This window comes from Dipodomys spectabilis, unplaced genomic scaffold (assembly GCF_019054845.1).
Source record: "Dipodomys spectabilis isolate Male_0828 unplaced genomic scaffold, ASM1905484v1 ptg000136l, whole genome shotgun sequence".
Classification (NCBI taxonomy): domain Eukaryota; kingdom Metazoa; phylum Chordata; class Mammalia; order Rodentia; family Heteromyidae; genus Dipodomys; species Dipodomys spectabilis.
In genome coordinates, this window is record NW_024870813.1 from 11,410,887 (window position 1) to 11,430,688 (window position 19,802).

The 19,802-nt window shown below is 49.3% G+C and overlaps 1 protein-coding gene across 12 annotated transcripts in view; it reads left to right on the plus strand.

The window, feature by feature from the left end:
• Positions 1–7,836: 7,836 nt before the first annotated feature.
• Positions 7,837–19,802, plus strand: part of Camk2g (calcium/calmodulin dependent protein kinase II gamma) — a 59,664-nt gene continuing 47,698 nt past the window's right edge. For 3 of the 12 annotated variants that reach the window (XM_042690178.1, XM_042690189.1, XM_042690180.1), the window contains exons 1-2: positions 7,840–8,014; positions 9,330–9,424. In XM_042690178.1, coding sequence (XP_042546112.1) covers positions 7,950–8,014; positions 9,330–9,424 — 160 coding nt within the window. In that variant the 5' untranslated portion in view covers positions 7,840–7,949. Of the gene's footprint in view, positions 8,015–9,329; positions 9,425–19,802 lie in introns of all 12 variants that reach the window. The other 9 variants (XM_042690183.1, XM_042690190.1, XM_042690185.1 and 6 more) reach the window with 6 other exon arrangements.

A 19,802-nucleotide genomic window follows, 5' to 3' on the forward strand; every position in this document is an offset into this window, starting at 1 on the left:
TTTTGAATTTGGATGGACACAGGGCATTCAAGTGGGAATGTCTGGTGGGCAACTGCTAACATCCTTCCTCTCCTTCCATGTCCTCAATGCAGTCTTTTTTGCTTTGTTTGTATTTACCTTCCACACATGATTGGGTTCCTACCATGCCAGATACCTGAGACACCAAGATGCCAATATAAATAAACACTACATCCATGAAGCCTAGAGTCACACAAACATACAGGACAGGTGCTTTGAAGAAGTGGTAGACACACTTTGAGAGCTGCCATTAAAGAGCTTTTATCTGGTCAAAGATCAGGGAGAGTTTCTTGGAGAAAACAATGCTTAAGCATAGAACTGGAGAAAGCAGACAAAGGGTGGAAATAGTGATTCAGAAAGTTATTTGTTAAAGAACTTGGAGATTGTCTGTGGTAGCCATCTGTTTCACCATGCCTTTTTGCTCCTTTAAGTTAGGGTCTATTTCTAGCCCATCTTCCTATCCTCTGTAGTAGTTAAGGCAAAAGCTTGGCCAGACTAGGAATATGGTTTTGTAAATGGGCTAGGGGACATTGGCTATTTCAGAAGAGACTCTCAACATACAATCATCAGGGTCCCTGGAACACTGAGAATGTATCTTGTGGTAGCCAAGGAATAGTATCATTTCTGGCTCTAGGCCTAGATTTATGTCTGTCTTTGGTAAAGGAATCTTCTTGTGTTGCTGTGGGGTTTCAGATCTCATGTGTTTGTGAGCATAGGCTGTTTACCCTCTTGGATTACTTGCTCCAGAGTTTGGGGTCCCAAAGGAAAACAAGGCTGGTTTTATATATAAGGACAATGGGGTGTATGAAGGCCTCTAGGTCCTATTCTGCCATTTTTTCCCCATTGCCCACTCTGTTCTGGCCACAGTCTTCATTCCACCCCTGAATAGGATGTGGCAAGTTTATTTCATGCCTTTGTTGCTGTTCCTTCCACCAAGAATGTTATTTGGATTTTCAGATGATTATCTCCTTATCAATATGTAGTTCTCCTTTAAAAGTCCCTCTGTGAGGGAAGCTTTGCCTGAGCACCTCAGCTAAGGAATTCTCTATTCTCATTTTCCTATCACTCCATTTTACTCCATGATCTGATTTTGTTTTCTCTGTAGAACTTAGTCTAAAATAACCTCTTTTTAGGTTTATTGCCTGATTACAAATTGTAAGCTCCATGAGAACAAAAACTTTGCTGATCTAGAGGAAGTATTTGATAAAAATAAATGGATGAAAGCTGGGTGTGGGTGGCTCACGCCTGTACTCCTAGCTACTCAGGAGGCTGAGATCTGAGGATCATGGTTCAAAGCCAGCCCAGGTCAGAAAGTCTGTAAGATTCTTATCTCCAATAAACCACTAGAAAACCAGAAGTGGCACTGAGCCCAGTGCCCAGGTCCAGAGTTTAAGCCCCATGACCACCAAAAAAAAAAGCCAGAAGTGGCACTGTGGCTCAAGTGGTAGAACATTCACCTTGAAGCTCAGGGATAGCGCCCAGGCTCAGAATTCAAGCCCCAGAACTGGCCAAAAAAAAGGATAAGTGAATATCCCCTTTGAGTAAGTGCCTGGATCTATGCCTTCATAGGAGGCAAAGTCCATAATGAATTTGATTCCAACTTAGATCTCATAGGTGATACTATAATCACACCAAAATTTCTCCAAACAAGCTGGGCACCAGTGGCCCACACCTGTAATATCCTAGCTACTCAGGGGGCTGAGGTCTGAGGATGGAGGTTCAAAGCCAGCGGGGCAGGAAAGCCTGTGAGACTCTTATCTCCAATTAACCACTAGAAAACCAGAAGTAGTGCTGTGGCTCAAGTGGTAGAGTACTCACTTTGAACTGAAGAGCTGAGGGACAGTGCCTAGGCCCAGGGTTCAAACCCCACAACTTACAAAAAAAATTCTCCAAACACACACCACTTATTGCTCCCTCCTCCCCCATCTCTTCACTTACATTCAGTCCTGTTATCTCAGTAACCTCCTATTAGCTGTCTGCCTTTAGGCAGGCTACTTCACCTTTCTAAAGTTCAGCTTCCTCCTCTGTAAAATGAGGCTAATAGTTCCTTCATTCACAAAATGGACTAGCATCTGTAGGACTAGCAACTCTAAGGAGAGCTAGTTTCCAGAAAAGTGGTCTCAGCTTCACATTTCCCATTTTTCTGTCCCTCCTTCAAAGCTCCCTGACTGCCTCACATCCAGCCACCAGGGGGCGCCACATTCCACTTTTCCTGTCCAGAGATGTGGACTGGGGCAACCAGCTCCATGGCCTTAGCTCTGAGCCCTTTTGTCCCTTTTGCGCCTTTGCCTCCAGAGAAGCTCTCCACTGTGGGCTACCGCTTCAAACATCTCATCACTATGCCCTAATATTTATTTATTTATTCATACATTCCACAAATATTTATTAAGTGACTTTCCTATGCCAGGCTATCCTAAGTGTTACAATGAGAAAGTTCAAATTACCTATTGACTTCAACGAGTTTCTCTTCCACACATGGATGGAAGAAGGTTGACTACAGTCTAAGGGACATCTGACCTGGATTTGAGGAGTGGGAAGTTTGGAATCTGCTCATTGTTTTCCCTCATTTGTTTCTAGCTCCATGTTTTGTTTTGTTTTTCTTTTCAGTGCTGCAGATTGAACCCAGGGCCTTGCACGTGCTATGTAAGCACCTTATCCCTGAACCACACTGCCTGCCCCCAATACCTTAGATCCTTATTTCACACATTACTACAACTCCCTTGAATTTCTGAGCTCAGTTTTTTATGCTCAGTGCCTCAGCCTCTATTCTACACACCTCAGTTCCATATTCACAATGCCTCATTCCCTCATCCCAGAAAGCTTCAGCCTGTCCCTCCAAAGTTCAGTTTTCTTTGCCCAGGTTTTCAGGATCTCAGCCCCTTACCACAAATACCTCAGTTCTTCCTTTAAGAAATATCACAGTCATTGATTTGATCTGTGGCTCTTAGTCTTTCTTTCTTTTTATTTTTAACTTTTAGGAGATGGATGGGAAAACACTTTGCAAGGACAGAGGTTGGGAGTGATTTTTACTAAGAATGGAGCTTTCAGTGTATGATTGTGATTTGAAAAATTCTACTGGCTTCTCTGATGTGGCTTCCAGGGAAAAGAAAGGCATCCCTCACTTACAATTTTGGGATTGCTTATTTAAATTTGTTTGTGTGTTTGTCTCCACTTTCCTAAACCTGTTATTACATCTTCTGTCACTTCAAATGTTTTACCACTAATAATTCTCTGAGTTCCTTGGAGAGAACTAATAACCTCATCACTCTGAATTCTCCAAAATTAGTCATAGACTCAGAGTTGGAAGAGCTTACAAAGGCCATTAGTCTAGGCCGGGTGCCAGTGGCTCACACCTGTAATCCTAGCTACTCAGGAGGCTGAGATCTGAGGATCACAGTTCAAAATCAGCCCTGGCAGGAAAGTCTGTGAGACTCTTATCTCCAATAAACCACTAGAAAACCAGAAGTGGTATTGTGGCTCAAGTGGTAGAGTGCTCGCCTTGAGCTGAAGAGCACAGGGACAGCGCCCAAGCCTAGAGTTCAAGCCCTACAACCGACAAAAAACCAAACAGGCCATTAGTCCAGTATATTTCAATTTTAGCCAGGGACTCTTACCTTCATCCAAATCTTATATGAAAGCAACACACACACACACACACACACACACACACACACACACACACACACACACATGGCACAGCTCGGTTGTGCCAAGCAGGACCATGTAAGTCCTAGAGTTCTGTGCAAAATTAAAGTTTTTCATGGACACAGATTGAATTAAACTGGGTGCCGGGGGCTCACGCCTGTAATCCTAGCTACTTAGGAGGCTGAGATCTGAGGATCTGGGTTCAAACCTAGCCTGGGCAGGAAAGTTAGTGAGACTCTTATCTCCAATCACCAGAAAACCAGAAGTCTCACAGTGGCTCAAAGTGGTAGAGCACTAGCCTTGAGCTGAAGTGTTCAGGGCCAGGCCCAGAGTTCCAGCCCCATGACTGACAAAAAAAAAAAAAAAATTGAATTAATTCCCTTAGGATTGATTGTGCAACATTTCCCAACAAGTGAGTAGCTATTCTTTATTTCCAAGGGCATTATCCTTCTTGCACTTAAAAAAATACTTTACTGGGGCTGGGAAGGTGGCTCAGTAGTGGAGCGCTTGCCTTGCATGCCTGAGACCCTGGGTTCGATTCCTCAGCGGCACATAAGCAAGAAGAAAAAAATAGCCGGAAGTGGCACTGTGGCTCAAGTGGTAGAGCGCTAGCCTTGAGCTGAAGAGCTGAGGGACAGCGCCCAGGCCCAGGGTTCAGGTCCCACAACCGGACCCTCCAAAAAATATTTTACTACCAACAGATCCATTTTCCTTCGGTCTGAAGAGTTAAGATCTTTTCCATATTCTAAAATTTCATTCTAAACTTAGGGAGGAAGCTTCTCTCATTTAGGGGGCAATAGTGTAATTTTCTGTAGCTTCAAAGAGAAAGATGAAAATGAGAGACCCCAGTAGGGTTCTTCTGGTGATTATCAGGGCATTGATTTCTTACATTATTCCCTGTGCCAGGAACTCTGGGCACTGCCTGAGTGCTGGTGCTGCCCAGGGGACTGGCTGCAATGGGAACAGCACAGCCTGTGGACCCCATGAGGTTGCCATAGATACTGATGCACAGGGAGCTAGTGAGCTGTTATTATTTGTATGTATCTTCCCTCTCTAATTGCTGTGGGGTAGCTGGAGGTTGTGTGGGTGCTACAGCAATGGGGATCAAGAAGAGTGTGTGCGAGGTTGTGTGTTTGTGTGTGCACACAGACATGTCTGCAGGCTCCACAATGGACACGCCAATCTGTGCTGTTGAAAAAACTAGCAAGAAGGGAGGACGACCTTAAGATAGAAAGGATCTTAGATAGAAAGGAAATAGAAAAGAACAGACCCGGGCTGGGAAGGTGGCTCAGTGGTAGAGTGCTTGCCTTGCATGCCTGAGGCTCTGGGTTCGATTCCTCAGCACCTCATAAACAGAAAAAGCCAGAAGTGGCTCTGTGGCTCAAGTGGTAGAGCGCTCGCCTTGAGCTGAAGAGCTGAGGGACAGCGCCTAGGCCCAGAGTTCAGGTCCACGACCGGCAAAAAAAAAAAAAAAAAAAGAAAAGAAAAGAACAGACCCTTCTAATTGTGTAAACTGTAAACTTCCACCTTATTTGGATGTTTGAAGAAAAGGCTATACCAAGCACATAGTAGGCAGCTGATGAACATTTTTCAAAAGGTAACTGGCTCTACTTACACAGTAATGTGAGTCATTTGCAGGGTTTTGCCCCAATATTCTTCTCATCATTCTTCCTTTAACCCTGTGACTCGATACAAAGTGCTTTATATGGTTACCCTGAAACACCCAGTGTACAGTCTCACCCTCATCTGGGATGATAAACCTCTCATAGCAGGCACATGAAATTGGTTAGGGTTATAGTCTTGTTTTTACCCTTTCTCCTCAGATACTCCTGGGGCACTCCACCACAGCCCCAATCCGAGCTTGTTCTGACCTCTTTCATCTCCTTATTTCACCTTACATAAATAAATATAAAGTTTCATGTATCAGCGTCTAGAGGTCAAGAACCAAATCACCCAGAGCACTCCGGAAGGACACACTGATGATCAACTGATATGCAGCCTCTTTTTCTGGAGCTTGGACTGGCAGCTACTTCTGCCTTGAGGGTGGATGATAGAAACTCAAGATTTTCTGGTATGCCAGGGTTCACAACCTCATCACTACCCACACTGGGACTTGGGACTTGGCTCTCTGGTGCTTGGAAGTGGGAAGTGGCCTTACCCTTACTGTTTTATTTCCTGTGGGCAAAGTACCTGTCATCTTTACCATTTTCTTTTTTTCTTCTGTGTGTATATGGATCGATCGATCGATGGATAGATAGATAGAGATATACTCGTGCATGCTGGTCCTGGGGCTTGAACTTACTCAGGGCCTGGGCGCTGTCTCTGAGCTCTTCAGCTCAAGAATAGTGCTCTACCACTTAAGCCACAGCCCCACTTCTTCTGGTTTTGGGGGGGGGGTTGATTGGAGATAAGAGACTCACTAACTTTCCTGCCCAGGCTGGCTTTGAACTGCAATCCATCTCAACATCCTGAGTAGCTAAGATTACAGGCGTGAGCCACCAGCCCCTACTTGTAAATCTTTACCTTTTCCTTACACCATTCTGCCTTCTTCCCCATCAATGAATACTTTCCCTGTTGGGCTCTGCTCATTCCTATTCCCTAATACTCCCACTAGGCAGTCGGTTCTTAGAGCAGTTGTGGGGACTGTGGGTAAGGAAAGGAGCCCTCCCTGAGAGCTCTTCTCCTCTCAGCCCTCCAGGAGGTGGCTTCAGAGGCTGAAAGGCATGGCTGCCTCCCCTGGCAGCACAAGCTGCTAACAATGGAGGACTGGCTCCCAGTGGGCGTCCTTCTGTAGTCAAGTCTGAGCAGAAGCAGTTGGCTGAGTCCCACAGGCCAGTTGGGGTTGGCCCCTGACTTGGGGTTCAGCTGCCCGGGCAGGTCAGGAACATGACAGCTTTTGTTTTTCTTCTACACAGACAGTTATGTCCTACCCACCTGGGATTTTGGGGACTGAGGAAGGGAACTGCATTTCTCAAATGTTTATTGGAGGTCTGGAATTGAGTACCATGTTGAATATAGGAAAGTAGAGGCCCTGCCCCACTGGAGTGTATTATTTAGTGGAAAGGCAAATATTAAATAATAACAGCAAACATTATTTTAATTAGGTGTCTGGTACTATTCTAAGTGCAATATGTGATTTAGCCCATTAAATATTCACGACCTAGTGAAATAGATAATATTTATCCTTCCCAGTTCTCAGCTAAAGCAAATAAGGCTCAGAAAGATTATGTGACTTCTCCAAGGTCACATACCTGGCCAGTGAGTTGCTCCAACATCAAGCCTAGGTCGTTTTATCTCAGAGGTGCTGGCTTTCCTAGTAGAAGATACATCATCACAAAACGTGATTGCCATAAAATAAACACACAGGATGCTCTGCAAGAAGTTGGGGATGTTTCCCCTTTCCTCCTACCTCTTCTTTTAGTCCTCAACCTGTAATGCCATTTTATACACTGCTGATCGATCCCCCTCTTCACTCTCATTCCTGGCTGGAGAGAGAACGATTCCCTCTCGCAAGTTGAGGTATCGGAAGGTAGAGTTCCGCCAGCGTCCTCCCGCCCTGGTGTCCTAAACCAAACCCAGTCTGAAGGGTTTGTATTTATGTTCGCTGTTATGCTTTGCCTTTTTTCCTAATTGTGGCCCAGATGCTTGCACAAGTCTAGACTATCAGCCCCTTGAAGGAAGGCGGCTGGCAGATGGCTCTGGCAGACTGGGTGCGTCTCCCGAGTGTGCAACCGGCCGCAGGCTCCTTGACCTTGGCTTTCCAGCCGTGAGCTAGGAGCCAGGCCCGGGCTCGGGACCCACGTGCGGGGCCTCTCGGAGAGCTCAGCGGCCCAGCCCACCCCTCGGGACACACTTCCGCACGCACGTTCCCGGGTTCGGGCGGGCTCCACCCCGGGCGGACCCCACAGGTCGCCAGCCTCTCTGATCCGTCCACGCGGGCGGTGGTCGAGGACCGGGAACCCCCAGCCTTCCCGGCTCTCGGGCGCCGGGGGCCCCGGCTCGGGCGGCTCCCGGGGCGGGGCGGGGCCGGCAGCGGAAGGCCCCTCCCGGGGGCGGTCCGAGGGCCGGGCGGGGGGCCGGCGGGGCTGGGGGCGGGGCGGGGCGGGGCGGGCGCGGGGGTGTCCCTCCCCCTCCCTCCTTCCCTCCCTCCCTCGTTCGCTCTCCCCGGTAAAGTCTCGCGGTGCTGCCGGGCTCAGCCCCGTCTCCTTCTCTTGCTCCCTCGGCCGGGCGGCGGTGACTGTGCACCGACGTCGGCGCGGGCTGCACCGCCGCGTCCGCCCGCCAGCATGGCCACCACAGCCACCTGCACCCGCTTCACCGACGACTACCAGCTCTTCGAGGAGCTCGGCAAGTACGGCCCCCGCGCCGCCCGCCGCGGCCCCCCAGCCCGGCCCCGCCGCCCGGGCGCTCTGCGGCTCCCCGCCCCGCCCCCCCCGGCCCTGCACCGGCCGCTGCGGCGGCCCCCCTCGGCCCGCCCCACCCCCAGCTTTCCCGCGTGCTGCCTTCGGGGGCCTCCCCCCGCCCTCCCCCCGCTCCCTGCCCCGCAGCCCCCTTCCCGCGTCCTGCAGTAGCAGCTGCTGCACCCCGCACGGCCGCGGGACTGCAGCCCGGGACTGCTCTGGGCGCCCTCCAGCCCCGCCCCTCCTGCACCTTTCACGCGCCCACCCCCCGCACCCCGCCTCCTCCCCAGCTCACTCTGCACCCCTGTCCCCAGGTCCCACGCTCCTGGCACTCGAGACCCTCCCCAGCCCTGCAGCTCCTACCCGGGCTGCAGTGGTGCCCGTGTGCGTGTGCGTGTGTATTGGGGGCTTAGTGCCCGGCCCCGCCCCCCACCCCCCCTGCCTGTGCCGCTCCCAGGACCCCAGCCCCGCCGCGGGGCAGCGCTGCGGCACCCCGGCCCCTCCCCCCACCCTGCAGTGGTCCCGGGAGCCACGCGCCGCAGCCGCAGCATCCCCCTCCCCTCCACCCGAGCGGGCCGCCGCCGCAGCCCCGGCCCCCCACCCTATCCCCGCCCCCACCCACGGCCAGCACCACCACAGCCCCCGCCTCGCCCGCCCCCCTAGACGTTTCCAGAGCCCGGAGTCGTGGGGGCACATAAAATATGGGGAAGGGGACTGTGGACTCAAAACTGTGCCTTCTCCTTCCCTGCTGTCAGTGGAGCTGGGAGGCAGAGGGATCAAGCTGGTTGGGGAACGGTGATTTGAGTCTCACTTTCCTCTGTGGTTGAGAGAAATTGCTTTCTTGGGGAATCATACCTACCTTTTCATCTCTCCTGGCTCCACTCTCAACTATTCCTGTTGACACAAGGGCAGGGGCTCCCTGTTTCCTCTCCTGGTTCTCTTGGCCAGGACTGCAGGGCCTGCTAATCAGTTGAGATGCAGCAGGTGTGTGTTTGAAGCATTGCCCACCACTCCTGATGTACAGCCTGAGGTTGGGGCTGTTGCTTTGCCTGGGGACTAGAGGAGTGGGTGGGAGCCAGGTGCTACTTCACCCACATCTGTTCAGTGTCATGCAGTGGCCTCATCCTGCCTCCTTACACTGGTCACTGCTGGTGTGTGAGTGTGACTAAGTCTAGTGGTAAGAGCATCACTGTCCTCAGACCTGAACTGTGTCTGTGTCACTCTGCCCTGCTCCGTGTCCCAGTTCTTTTCCCCTTCTCCCTCCAGGGGTGCTTTCTCTGTGGTCCGCAGGTGTGTGAAGAAAACCTCTACGCAGGAGTATGCAGCAAAAATCATCAATACCAAGAAGTTGTCGGCCCGAGGTGAGTGTTCCCCATCTTGGCCTGGGGAATCTCTCTAGAGGCTATAGCTTCTTGTAGATGCCTCAGGAGTTAGAGGGTTGTGGGGGGTGGGGGGCCACATGTTTCAGCACTTGGAGATGACTTGGAATTTCAGGGTGGGTGAACTTTGAAGCCAGACAGACAAGGAGGTTGCTTGGGGAAATGGGAAGGGCTCGGAGAGAAGAATGAAGATGTAAGAGATGTGGGTAGCTGGTCCTCAAAGGCTCAAAGGAGTTCAGTCCTTAGAGAGGTAGAGGGTCTTAGGTATGGTGGGTGGAGTGACATGGAGAGTTCTTAATTTGGGGCGCTTGGAGCCTCTCCTTTGGGGGCAGTGGTGGCCACTGCAGGCTTATCCTACTCTCTGTGCCCCGGTGGTGACTTAGGATGGAAATGCAGTAAGTGAGCAGCTCTGACGAATCCAGCCTCCCCTGCCCACCAGGCGGCAGAACAGACTCCCAAGGGAAGAAAATCTGTAAACATCAGGGGAGGCTGCTACTGGCGAGGGCTTCTAGGGAACAAATCCTGCCAGATGAACTTGATTGCTTTTTTTGATCAAATTACAAAGTTGGTGGTGCAGCAGCAGATGTAGTCTATCCTGGGTAGAGGGTGATGGTGCTTATGGCCTGGAAATCCCAGGGGCCTGGTCTGGACAGGGGCTGCATTGCCTTCGGGTGTGAGGAACGTGAAGGCCCAGACCTTACAGCCTCATTTGTGAGATCTCTAGTACCTGGGGCTTGGAAGGCCAGAACCTGTCTTTAACACCTTGAACATACACTCTCTGAACTCAAATTGGGTGCTTGCCAAGCTTACCTCATCTGATAGGTATAGACCTAGCAATGTGTAAAGTGCTCAGTGAAGAGGACTGGTTAGTACAGAGGTTAGGTCCTGGAGAGCTGCAGGGTACAACCCTGGGACAAAGGCTATGAGACTTAGAGAAAAGAATTAAGGCTAGGCAATAGGACACTAAATACATCAGGAGCCAGGGCAGATGCCCTGGTGAAGATGTGGGCTTTGGCCAGACACCTCTGGGGCAAGAGATGTAGTAGATGTCCTAAGCATTCAGAGAAGCTATAAAATTCCAGAGGTGACAGTGGGCTTCTTGCTGTGTTGGCAATTGTTCTGGGCCCTGTTTCCCAGGGTTGTGTCTGCCCTCTGGCTTGGGAGTCTCTCCTCATCCCTGTCAGCAGCACTTGTTCTGCTGTATCCAACACTGGCCTCTGTCTCACTTTTCATGTGCGTTGCCTATAAAGTTGACTTGTTTATTTTCATTCTCTTTGTGTACCTTAAGTCCAAGGTGATGGTTGCTATAGAGATGATGTGGCTGGTCATATGTCCTCCTCTTTGGGGTCGGGTACAGGGACAGCAGTGGCTGATTCTCTGGTAGATATTCTCTGGCTAAGAATGGAAGGTACAGGCAGTGACAATGGGGTAAGAATGAGTACTGTCCTGAGCCCACACAACATAGCCCTGGTACCCTAGAAATGTGTGCAGTGTCTGCCATCTCCAATAGGTGATGCAGTGCTTTACTCCTTATCTCGCCAGTGTCTTCTGACCTAGGGGGTGAGGGAGGGAAAGAGAACTGGGAGCCAAAAACACAGAGATGTGAAGTTGGCTGGCACTTTGCGGAACTACCTGCTTGAGCTTTTGTCTTCTTTTCCTTTCCTACCCACCTGAACTTCCCTAGCCTGGGTAATAGTGTCCTTTTCCTTCCTTATCTCCTTTCTACCTTGTCCTGTCTTTCCAAACTGGTATTTTGGTATATTTCCCTGCTCCAAACTGAGTAAGGTTTAATTTCTCTGATACATTTTTTTTTTCCAATTTGAGAACAGGATTCTTCTATAAAATCATATGCTTCAGACAGCAACTCCCCCTCTTGAGAGAAGAATATGCCAAGACTGGGGTTCTGTTGTATGGCTTATATACCAGGTTCATTTTGGGACAGAGGCTTGGTCCTCTGGATGGGCTCAGGTGCCAAGAAGAGGGGTCAGGAATGTGTAGAGGCCATATTGTTGGGAGGTGGGAGAGTGGGAGGGTTGTCGTGGAGATGGAGGGAGCAATGGGTATGCTCAGCTTTAGTCACAGGCATGGGGGATGTGAACTGGAGAGGGTTGGGTCAAGGTCCCAACTAGGCTGGTGCCCATGGGGCTAGGGAGTGAACTGTGGCTTCCTTGCAGCCTCTCAGTTTACTCTGTATATTTTATAAAGGTGCAGTGGCTGAGACTGGGTTTCACTCATCGCTGTCTGTCTGTCTAGAGCTCTGTAGGTGTTAGATTTCTGTGTCTGGAAAAGAGGTGAGCCCACTAGGGTCAACTTTGGTGGTCCGAAGGGGCTGGCTGTATTTACTGGGATTCCCTGCTGGCTTGCTTTCTATACTACCATCTGAAAGGAAAAGAAAGGGTATAGAGCTGCTTCTCCTTGACATCCATGGTGAGGTGGCCAGGAGGCCTGGGGAGAGATTGTTTCGTTTTCTGGTGGGGCGGGGGTCCAGATCTGGGCAGGAAACCTTGTGGGTTGTCATATCTTGTCATTGTGGCCCCCTGAGTCTTATACTGGTGGCTTGTATTGCCAGGTAGAGAATTCATGCAGGCGTCCGATGTGCACCGAGCACTCTGTCTGTGGGCTTGTCTATGTTGTTGCTGAAAGTCACATCACATCATTTCATTTGCTTCAGTATAGCAATAGGTGTAGAGTCGAGGCTCTTACAGCAGCCTGTATTTCTGAGCTTAGCTCTGCTAGGCTGAAGGAGGCATTTAAAATAGGCTTGGATGCAGGCACTAGTGGGCCAGGTGATGGCAATGATAAGTCGTTATTTTGAGATTTAAGAGCATCTCCCCCCAAGGAGCCTGAGCCCTTATGTCTTTTTTTATTTTTAAATCTTCATATTCCCTTCTTATCTTTATTCATATGCATACAGATTTTCACCTCGTGGAGCATAACATTTTATATCCTGTTCTCTTTGCTTATATTCGAAACATTTTCCCCACGTCGTTAGAGTTGAAGGGCAAATGGTCCTTTCTGTCTTCTACATAGCTTAGGATTTATCCTTGGAACAATTAGCATCATAAGAAACCTCTTCTTTGGACTCTTTTTCTATATTGCAGTTGCTTTTACTAGGATGGATACTGGAGCGATGCCCTTGGCCTTACTGAGAGATGCTACCAGAAACAGTGTTATGAAATCTGTTACAGCACCTGCTATATTTATTTGTTTAATCTGTATATCCCATGTGAAGAAATGGCTTATTGATGTTACATGTAAGAAAAGCCTTCTTCTTTGTGAAGACCTGGGAGGTGATGTGAGGGACCATATCTATTTCCTTACTTTTTTGTCGGTAGGCCCTAGCAAAGTGCATGAGCATGTACATGTTATATACCCTGAGCCTATACATGTTAGATGAATGGATTGAGAGGACTGACTGCATAACCAAGTCATGGTCTCTTTTTGGCTTTGGCTCCCGGGAAACTTAGAGTCAAGTTGCTAGAGCCTTGTACCCTGGTTCTGGCTTGGGTTCTCTCTTTCTGATCCAGGGAACCAGGCTGTTAGAGGAGAGAGGACAGATGAGGATAAAGAACTGTGCTTGAGATACAAGGCAGTGTTGCTTTATGATTCCTTCCTCCTTGTTGTTACTGATCTTAGAGGAACCACTATTGGGACTTCTTTAAGCACTGACTTTCACTTTTAGTGTGTATTAGGTTTAAAGTACTGGTTAAAAATGTAGCTTCCTGGACAGGTGCTGGTGGCTTATTCCTGTAATCCTAGCTACTCAGGAGGCCGAGATCTGAGGATCTCGGTTCAAAGCCAGCCCGGGCAGGAAAGTTCATGAGACTCTTATCTCCAGTAAACCACCAGAAAAGTGGTAGAGTGCTCGCCTTGAGCTGAAGAGCAGGACAGCGCCCAAGCCCACAGTTCAAGCCCCATGACTGACACACACACACACACACACACACACACACACACACACACACACAAAAGTAGCTTCCTGGATACTAGCAGAAATTCTGCTTCAGGAAACCTGGGGTGGGGCCCTAGAATCTGCATTTTTAACATATTCTTCAGCACAATCTCATGCAGACAGTCCATGAGCCACTTTTGCCACTCTAGGAAATGCCATCTAAAATCAGGAGCAACAGCAGTGACATTTGCTCTCGCTATGCTCCTGGGATTCACCAGAGACACCTTCACCCAGCTTCTTCCAGGTGATATCTCTGCTGGTGTGTTCTGCCATTTGTGTTCGTGAGCTATTCTGTACTTACGGGTTTCATTCTGGGTCCCTAGATTGGGATGTCAGTCTGGTCTGAGCCTGTGGCAGGCTGAGTTGCTGGTGTTGTGGCATGTTGGCCACCAGAAGGGTAAAGGCTGTCCCTTTCTGGGTCCAGCTGGCCCTAGGGATTGAAATGGGATCCCCCTTAAATTGTGCCAGCTGAAAGTCCCCACCCCCTTGGTGTTGGCCTGAGTAGCCCCCATGACATTTGTGTCCCCTGTGGTATCTCCAAGTGAGACTTTCCTGTTAAGGATCTGGGTGGAGTGCAGGGAAGAGAAGGGAGGGCAAGGCAGCCATGGAAGGAGGGGAGCAGCAGGAGGCTCTGTGCTACACTGAAACATCAGGACTCTAGGAAGCATTTAAGGAGGTTGTGTGCAAACTCATGTTTGCTTCTAGAGGATAAAACAGGCCGGTTTCTGGTAACAGAAATGATGTCCTGCATCTAAGTGATTAAACTCCTCTGACTTCTGCAATGAATGGAGGAGCAGGCTGGGCTCCCTCCTGTGTGCTAAGGCTTTTGCTGGGCCACTTTCATCCATGATGAAGAAAGGGGACTTAGTCACACAACCCTGGCCAGTCACTCTGCCCTCCCACCCACTTTCCCAGAGGGGCTTGGAGCACTGCATCAGGACTGGGGATGGAGGTTGGAAGGTGGCCTTATCCCATAGGAGAGGCCCCTGCTTTTCTTCTACTGCTTGCTCTTGTCCCTTGTCATCATACCCTTGTCAGAAGCTGTGCTGAAATCCTAGAGGTGAGTGGCTGACCCCATTCTCTGCTGAGGCTGGAGACAGGGCAAGAGAAGAAGGGGTGTGACCAGCTCCTGCCCCCATCTCTGTGCTTACTTCTCTCTGACCAGCTTTGGTTAATGGACAAGTGCCTGATCCCATGGGTGCCAAAAGGGTGGTGACAGGAAAAGATGGGCACTTTGCACCTCTTGAGTGCCTCTCGGAAGAGGCTCTTTGTCACCTGCCCATGGCTAGACAGATCTTCCCCAGGACCATTGGAGAAATTAAGGCATAAAAGATTTGTTAGGGCTTTGTTTTTGAGCTTTAGGTATACCTGTGTGTGACTGGTGCTCAGACCTCCGCATCTTCAGGCAGCTTGGTCTTCACACCCCTCTAGGCTGCTTCCTTTGAAACACAGCTTTTGGGTGCTTTGTCCCTTAGTGAATGCTAGTATGCCACCCTATACCTCTCCATCTAACCCCACAGCATTAAGTCCAGTGGAGCAAATCCCTCCTATTGCTAGCTGAGGCTCCGCTCATCTGCACCCACATTTTTGGACTCTATAGTGGGGACATATCTAGACACTCCCCAATACAATCTCTACTTCCTGGGCTGTATCAGCAGCAGCAGGGTCCCATCTGCTCCCCGATTTTCTCTTCCCTCTCTTTCCCCTCCCCCTTGCTGCTGCCCTGGGAGGAGCTATTTATAGGGGCTGCTTCCTGGGATGTTTTACTTGGGGCTGGTTACCATGAAGGAAATGTCACCAAAACAGTGGGCAAAGACTGCAGGCACCCGGAGCCCCGCTGGGGGCATGGAGAACTCAGTGACTGACCCTGTGCTGGCCCTTCAAAGTGGACATAGTGTCTACTGGCAGAGTCTTGCCTTCTTGGGGCTTGCTAGTGACCCCATGGGGATTTTCTTTATCAAAGCTGGTTTGGAGCTTGAATTGTGGGGCATGTTTTGGTGCCTCTTGCTTTTCCCTCCTTGGGTGGGACTTCTCTTGTCTTGAAATCCAAAGGACAAAATGGGCTCTAATCTTATATTGCCTGATTGGAACTGCTCAAGTTAGGGCTGAAAAGGAGGGAGGGGTTTGTTAAGAGTCAGAGCCTTGGGGATTTAGATGAACATATTTCAGGCGCTGTTCCCTTGTGTTCATAGGCTTATTTACTCCCCGGATGTACATGTGTGAAGGAATTTGAAGCCTTGGTCCCTGTCCTTACGTGGTGAGATTCAGAGGAAAGGATGTTGGTGTCACAGTGTCAAGGGACAGTCAATGAGATTGTGGCTTGAGATTCCTAATGGTCAGTGCCCAAGGCCCCGGGCTGTTTATAAGTAGCTAGGGAAGGTGGCTTATGACACCAAATCCCTTTGCTGCCCTTGTTTCTGCTTCTCCAAGGAGGCTAGATGGGGCTTCTGCTGTTTGGGAAGGAGGTAGAGGTACTCAGTCAGGCAGTTAGATGAGACCACCCTATATCAAGTGTTTGAAGACCCAGGGGCTGCTGGAATCTTCTAATGATTCATGTTGGAGTCACAGGCAACGACCTGCAAGATACTTTTGAAGAGGAAAGAGTCTCTGAGATTAGAACTCAAGGAGAGCCCTCATAGCCAGAGGGTAATGGTGTATTCTTGACCCCTTACAGAGCTTATATGTTTGGGTGGCAGCAGAATTTTTATTAGAAGTTAGTGCTGACATTGTGATTTTAGAGAAATGCCAGTAAATGGCGGGGGGGGGGGGGGGGGGGGAATGGGTGGCTACTTTTCCCTGAGCCTCCATTGTGAGGAAAGGAAAGGGATGTGCATTTGCTGTAACTTCTCCCTTGGGGCTGGAGAGGAGAGGTGGTTGTAGGGCTTGGTGTGTCTCTTTTCTGTATACTGTCACTACTGACTTACTGTATCTGCTTCCTCTTTCCTGCTTCCCTTATTGTATCTGGTCACTTCTGGACACATTACCTGTAAAATCACAGTATCCTGAGCTAAGTCTTGAAGCACTTTGTCAGAAGCTGTAAGAGGCAGAGTTTCTAGTGTTCCTTGTTTCCCAGGTTCTGGCCCTGCCCTTGACAAGCTATTGGGAAAGGCCGAGAACAGGGCTTGGAGTGTTGGATCAGATCCCTCTTAAGGCTGCTTCTGGTTTCTGCTCCTGTTGCCACCTCTGTTCTTGAGGGTGAAAAACTTTCAGAGGGCTGTGGTTGGAGTTAGGTTGAAGGCCAGCAGGGTGGGTCTCCATGGCAGTAGCTCACTAGCAGGCAGGAACTCACTAGCAGGCAGGAAGTGGCCCTGTGCAAAGCGGGAAGTGGCTCTTGTCAAACAGGAAGAGGGGGCTGGGCTGTGGGAAGGGGCAGGGAGGAGCCTCATAGAAAGGTGGGTGAGAGGAAAGTCAGTCTGGGAAGGTCCAGACTGCTCCCTAGTAGTCACTATAAAGAGTAGTGTCTCTGGAGAGAGGCTGCTTTTGTGGCTGCTGTGTTATCACCTTGGGATGCCAAGCCAGAGTTCATCCCCAACAGCATAGAACAAGTCAGATCAATGGCCTTGTCACTTTTTGGGGTTGGGATGCTATGTTTAGGTGGGATGCCCTTGCACTTTGAAAGATACTTTACAAATTATTACTCATAGATAGGTGTAGTGGTTCAAGACTGTAACCTAGCTACTTTGGAGATAGAGACCAGGCAGATTATGGTTCAAGGCCAGCCAGACAAAATAAGTAAGACAGCACTTCTCAATCAATAAGACTTGCATGATAGTGAGCACCTGAGTCCTCTGCTACAGGGGAGAGTATAGGTTAGAGGATTGCCATCTGGGGCAAATGTGAGACCCTTCCTGAAGTAATAACTAAGCAAAAAGGGGCTTGAGTGTAGCTGAAGTGGCAGAATGTAACCATGGGGCCCTAAATTCAAAACCCAATACTGTCTGTCACACACACGAGAAAATCACTACTTGTTTCTGCTGGGATGGAGCACTCCCTTTTTGATCACTCCTGGCCAGTCCTGTCCTGATTACAAGACAATAGGTTTGGGAGAAAAAGACAGGACACAATAGTTGGAGAACTGGTAGTCGGAGAGCTGGAGTGATGGCTGGGCTGTGCATTGTGTGGCAAAAAGAGTCTGGGAGAGTGTGGTAGGCAGAAACCACATGGCTCATTGAGCAGAGAGTTTCAGGATGGCAAGGCGCCACTGCTAGTGAGGCCAAGGAAGGGGAGGGACCGGTGGGCAGCAGTACTCCTGAGGCAGTCCTTTCTCTGAGGAGGCCCTGTTGCTGGCGTTCAGGCTAAAATCACGACTAGGTCTCATCCCAGGATGGTGACAGAGGACCTCATGGGAAGTCCCAAGAACAGATCAGAAGGCTTAGTTGATGTGTTTCAGGCTACTTGTTTGCCCAAGCAGAGGGGAGAATGGGTCCTGTTCTCTCATTATCTCTGATGGTAGCTATGGCCTCACGTCCAACCTGGGAGATTTTTGTCCTTGTTATCACTGGGCCCTTGCAAAGGGTTCTTTTATCTGTAAGATGTTATATAGAGGCACTATGCTAAGTAATCTACCCATTTTACCTCATTTAAATCTCAGGAATTTCTACCTTTGTTTAGAAGTAGGAAACTGCTTCCCAAGATATACTTGCACTGCTCACTTGCCTTCTTGAGGTCCTAATCAAATGATACCTTCTTACTGCAGCTGCCCTTGACCATTTTATTTTATTTATTTATTTTGGGTCCGGTCGTGGGGCCTGAACTCTGGGCCTGGGCACTGTCCCTCAGCTCTTCAGCTCAAGGCTAGTGCTCTACCACTTTAGCCACAGCGCCACTTCCGGCTTTTTTCTTTTTGCTTATGTGGTGCTGAGGAATCGAATCCAGGGCCTCAGGCATGCAAGGCAAGTGCTCTACCACTGAGCCACCTTCCCAGCTCCACCAGTTTATTTTTTAACTTACACTTTCTCCTTTCTCTGCTTTATTGTATTGAACAGTGCTTGCTATGATATCTGACATGCCATTGAATTTCTTACTGTCTATCTCCCCCTCTCCTAAAATGTAAGCTCCATGAATAGGGATTTTTGACCGTTTTGTTCGCTGCTGTTTCCCAGTATGTAGAACAATGCCTGTCACATGGTTGGTCTCAATAAATAGTTTTATGAAGGCATGAATAAGAATCAGGTGTGTTTAATAGCTTGCGGGAGGTGGCAGTTCTGGACTCAGTCCAGGGATGTCTGACCCCAAAGTCGATGTATGGCTAGAATCAGAGGGAGAAGGAGTTGAGAGATGTGGGTGTCACTTAGACTGTAAGACTTGACTGCTTAGAGTTGGGCTTGAACTAAGTGGTTGACATGAACACTCTAGATCCTGAGTAGCTCCGCTGAGGGCTGGGAGCTGAATCTGTGTTTCCTCTCCACTCTGAGTCACGGGTAAAGCCAGAGCACCCTTCCTTATTTTTAGTGCTACTGCTGTTGTAGGGCTGTAACCATTAGCCAATAAGAGACTTAAGAGAGGAGATAAACATTAATCTTCTGGGCCTTCCCTCAGCTGCCACCTCCGCATTGCAAGATGCTGTTCTCCCACACCTGCCTGGCAACCAAGCCCAAGAATTGTAGGTCAAGGGTGGTGAGGTGAGTGGTCAAAGACAAGGATCTATGTGATCAGAGATGGATCTATGGCTTGGGGGCTTTTTACCAAGTCCAGGACTGGGAGGGAAGTAAGGTTGCCCTGACATACGGACAGACCTGGAAGAAGCAAACTCCTTCCTTTATGCCACCAAGCTTTATGTCTTAGCTTACGGAGAGTTGGAACTTACCTGTAGTTCTCCTAGCTACATCCTGGTCAGTGGTCATGCTGAACCTAAGAAAGGGAAGCAAAGTCTGACCCAGATCTTTGGGCAGCTGGGATGGATTAGCTGGGCAGCAGGAACTAATCTCTGCCTGTTCTCACCTCCTCCCATTGCTATTGCTAGAGGAAAAGTTTGGGACAAAGCTGGGGATAGTTAGTGAAACTTTTAAATGTGAATTCCTTGTAGTGTATAATCCATACATTATCTCAGACTGACAAGTTGAGGTTGGAATTCCAGGGCCGTGCCTTTCCTGCTATTGAACCTTGACAAGTTGTCTTCCCTAGGCCTGTTTCATCATCTGTAAAATGGGGCAATTGCAGCACTTACCTTGTAGGATCATTGCAAGAGTCAGTAGATTTTAGAGCTCTTCAGTGTTTTGGGTAGAGGCAGGGTGGAGAGAAAACCCTCCCAAGAGAAGTGTTGGGTTGCAACTAGACTCTTGTTCTCCTAAATCTCAAGGCTTCACTCTCACTTTCCTTAATTTGGACATCATGGCACAGTGCTGGAGAAAGGGTACCAGGCCCCAAACATCTGCATCCACTTCCTATCTATGTTACCATCAGCAGTTA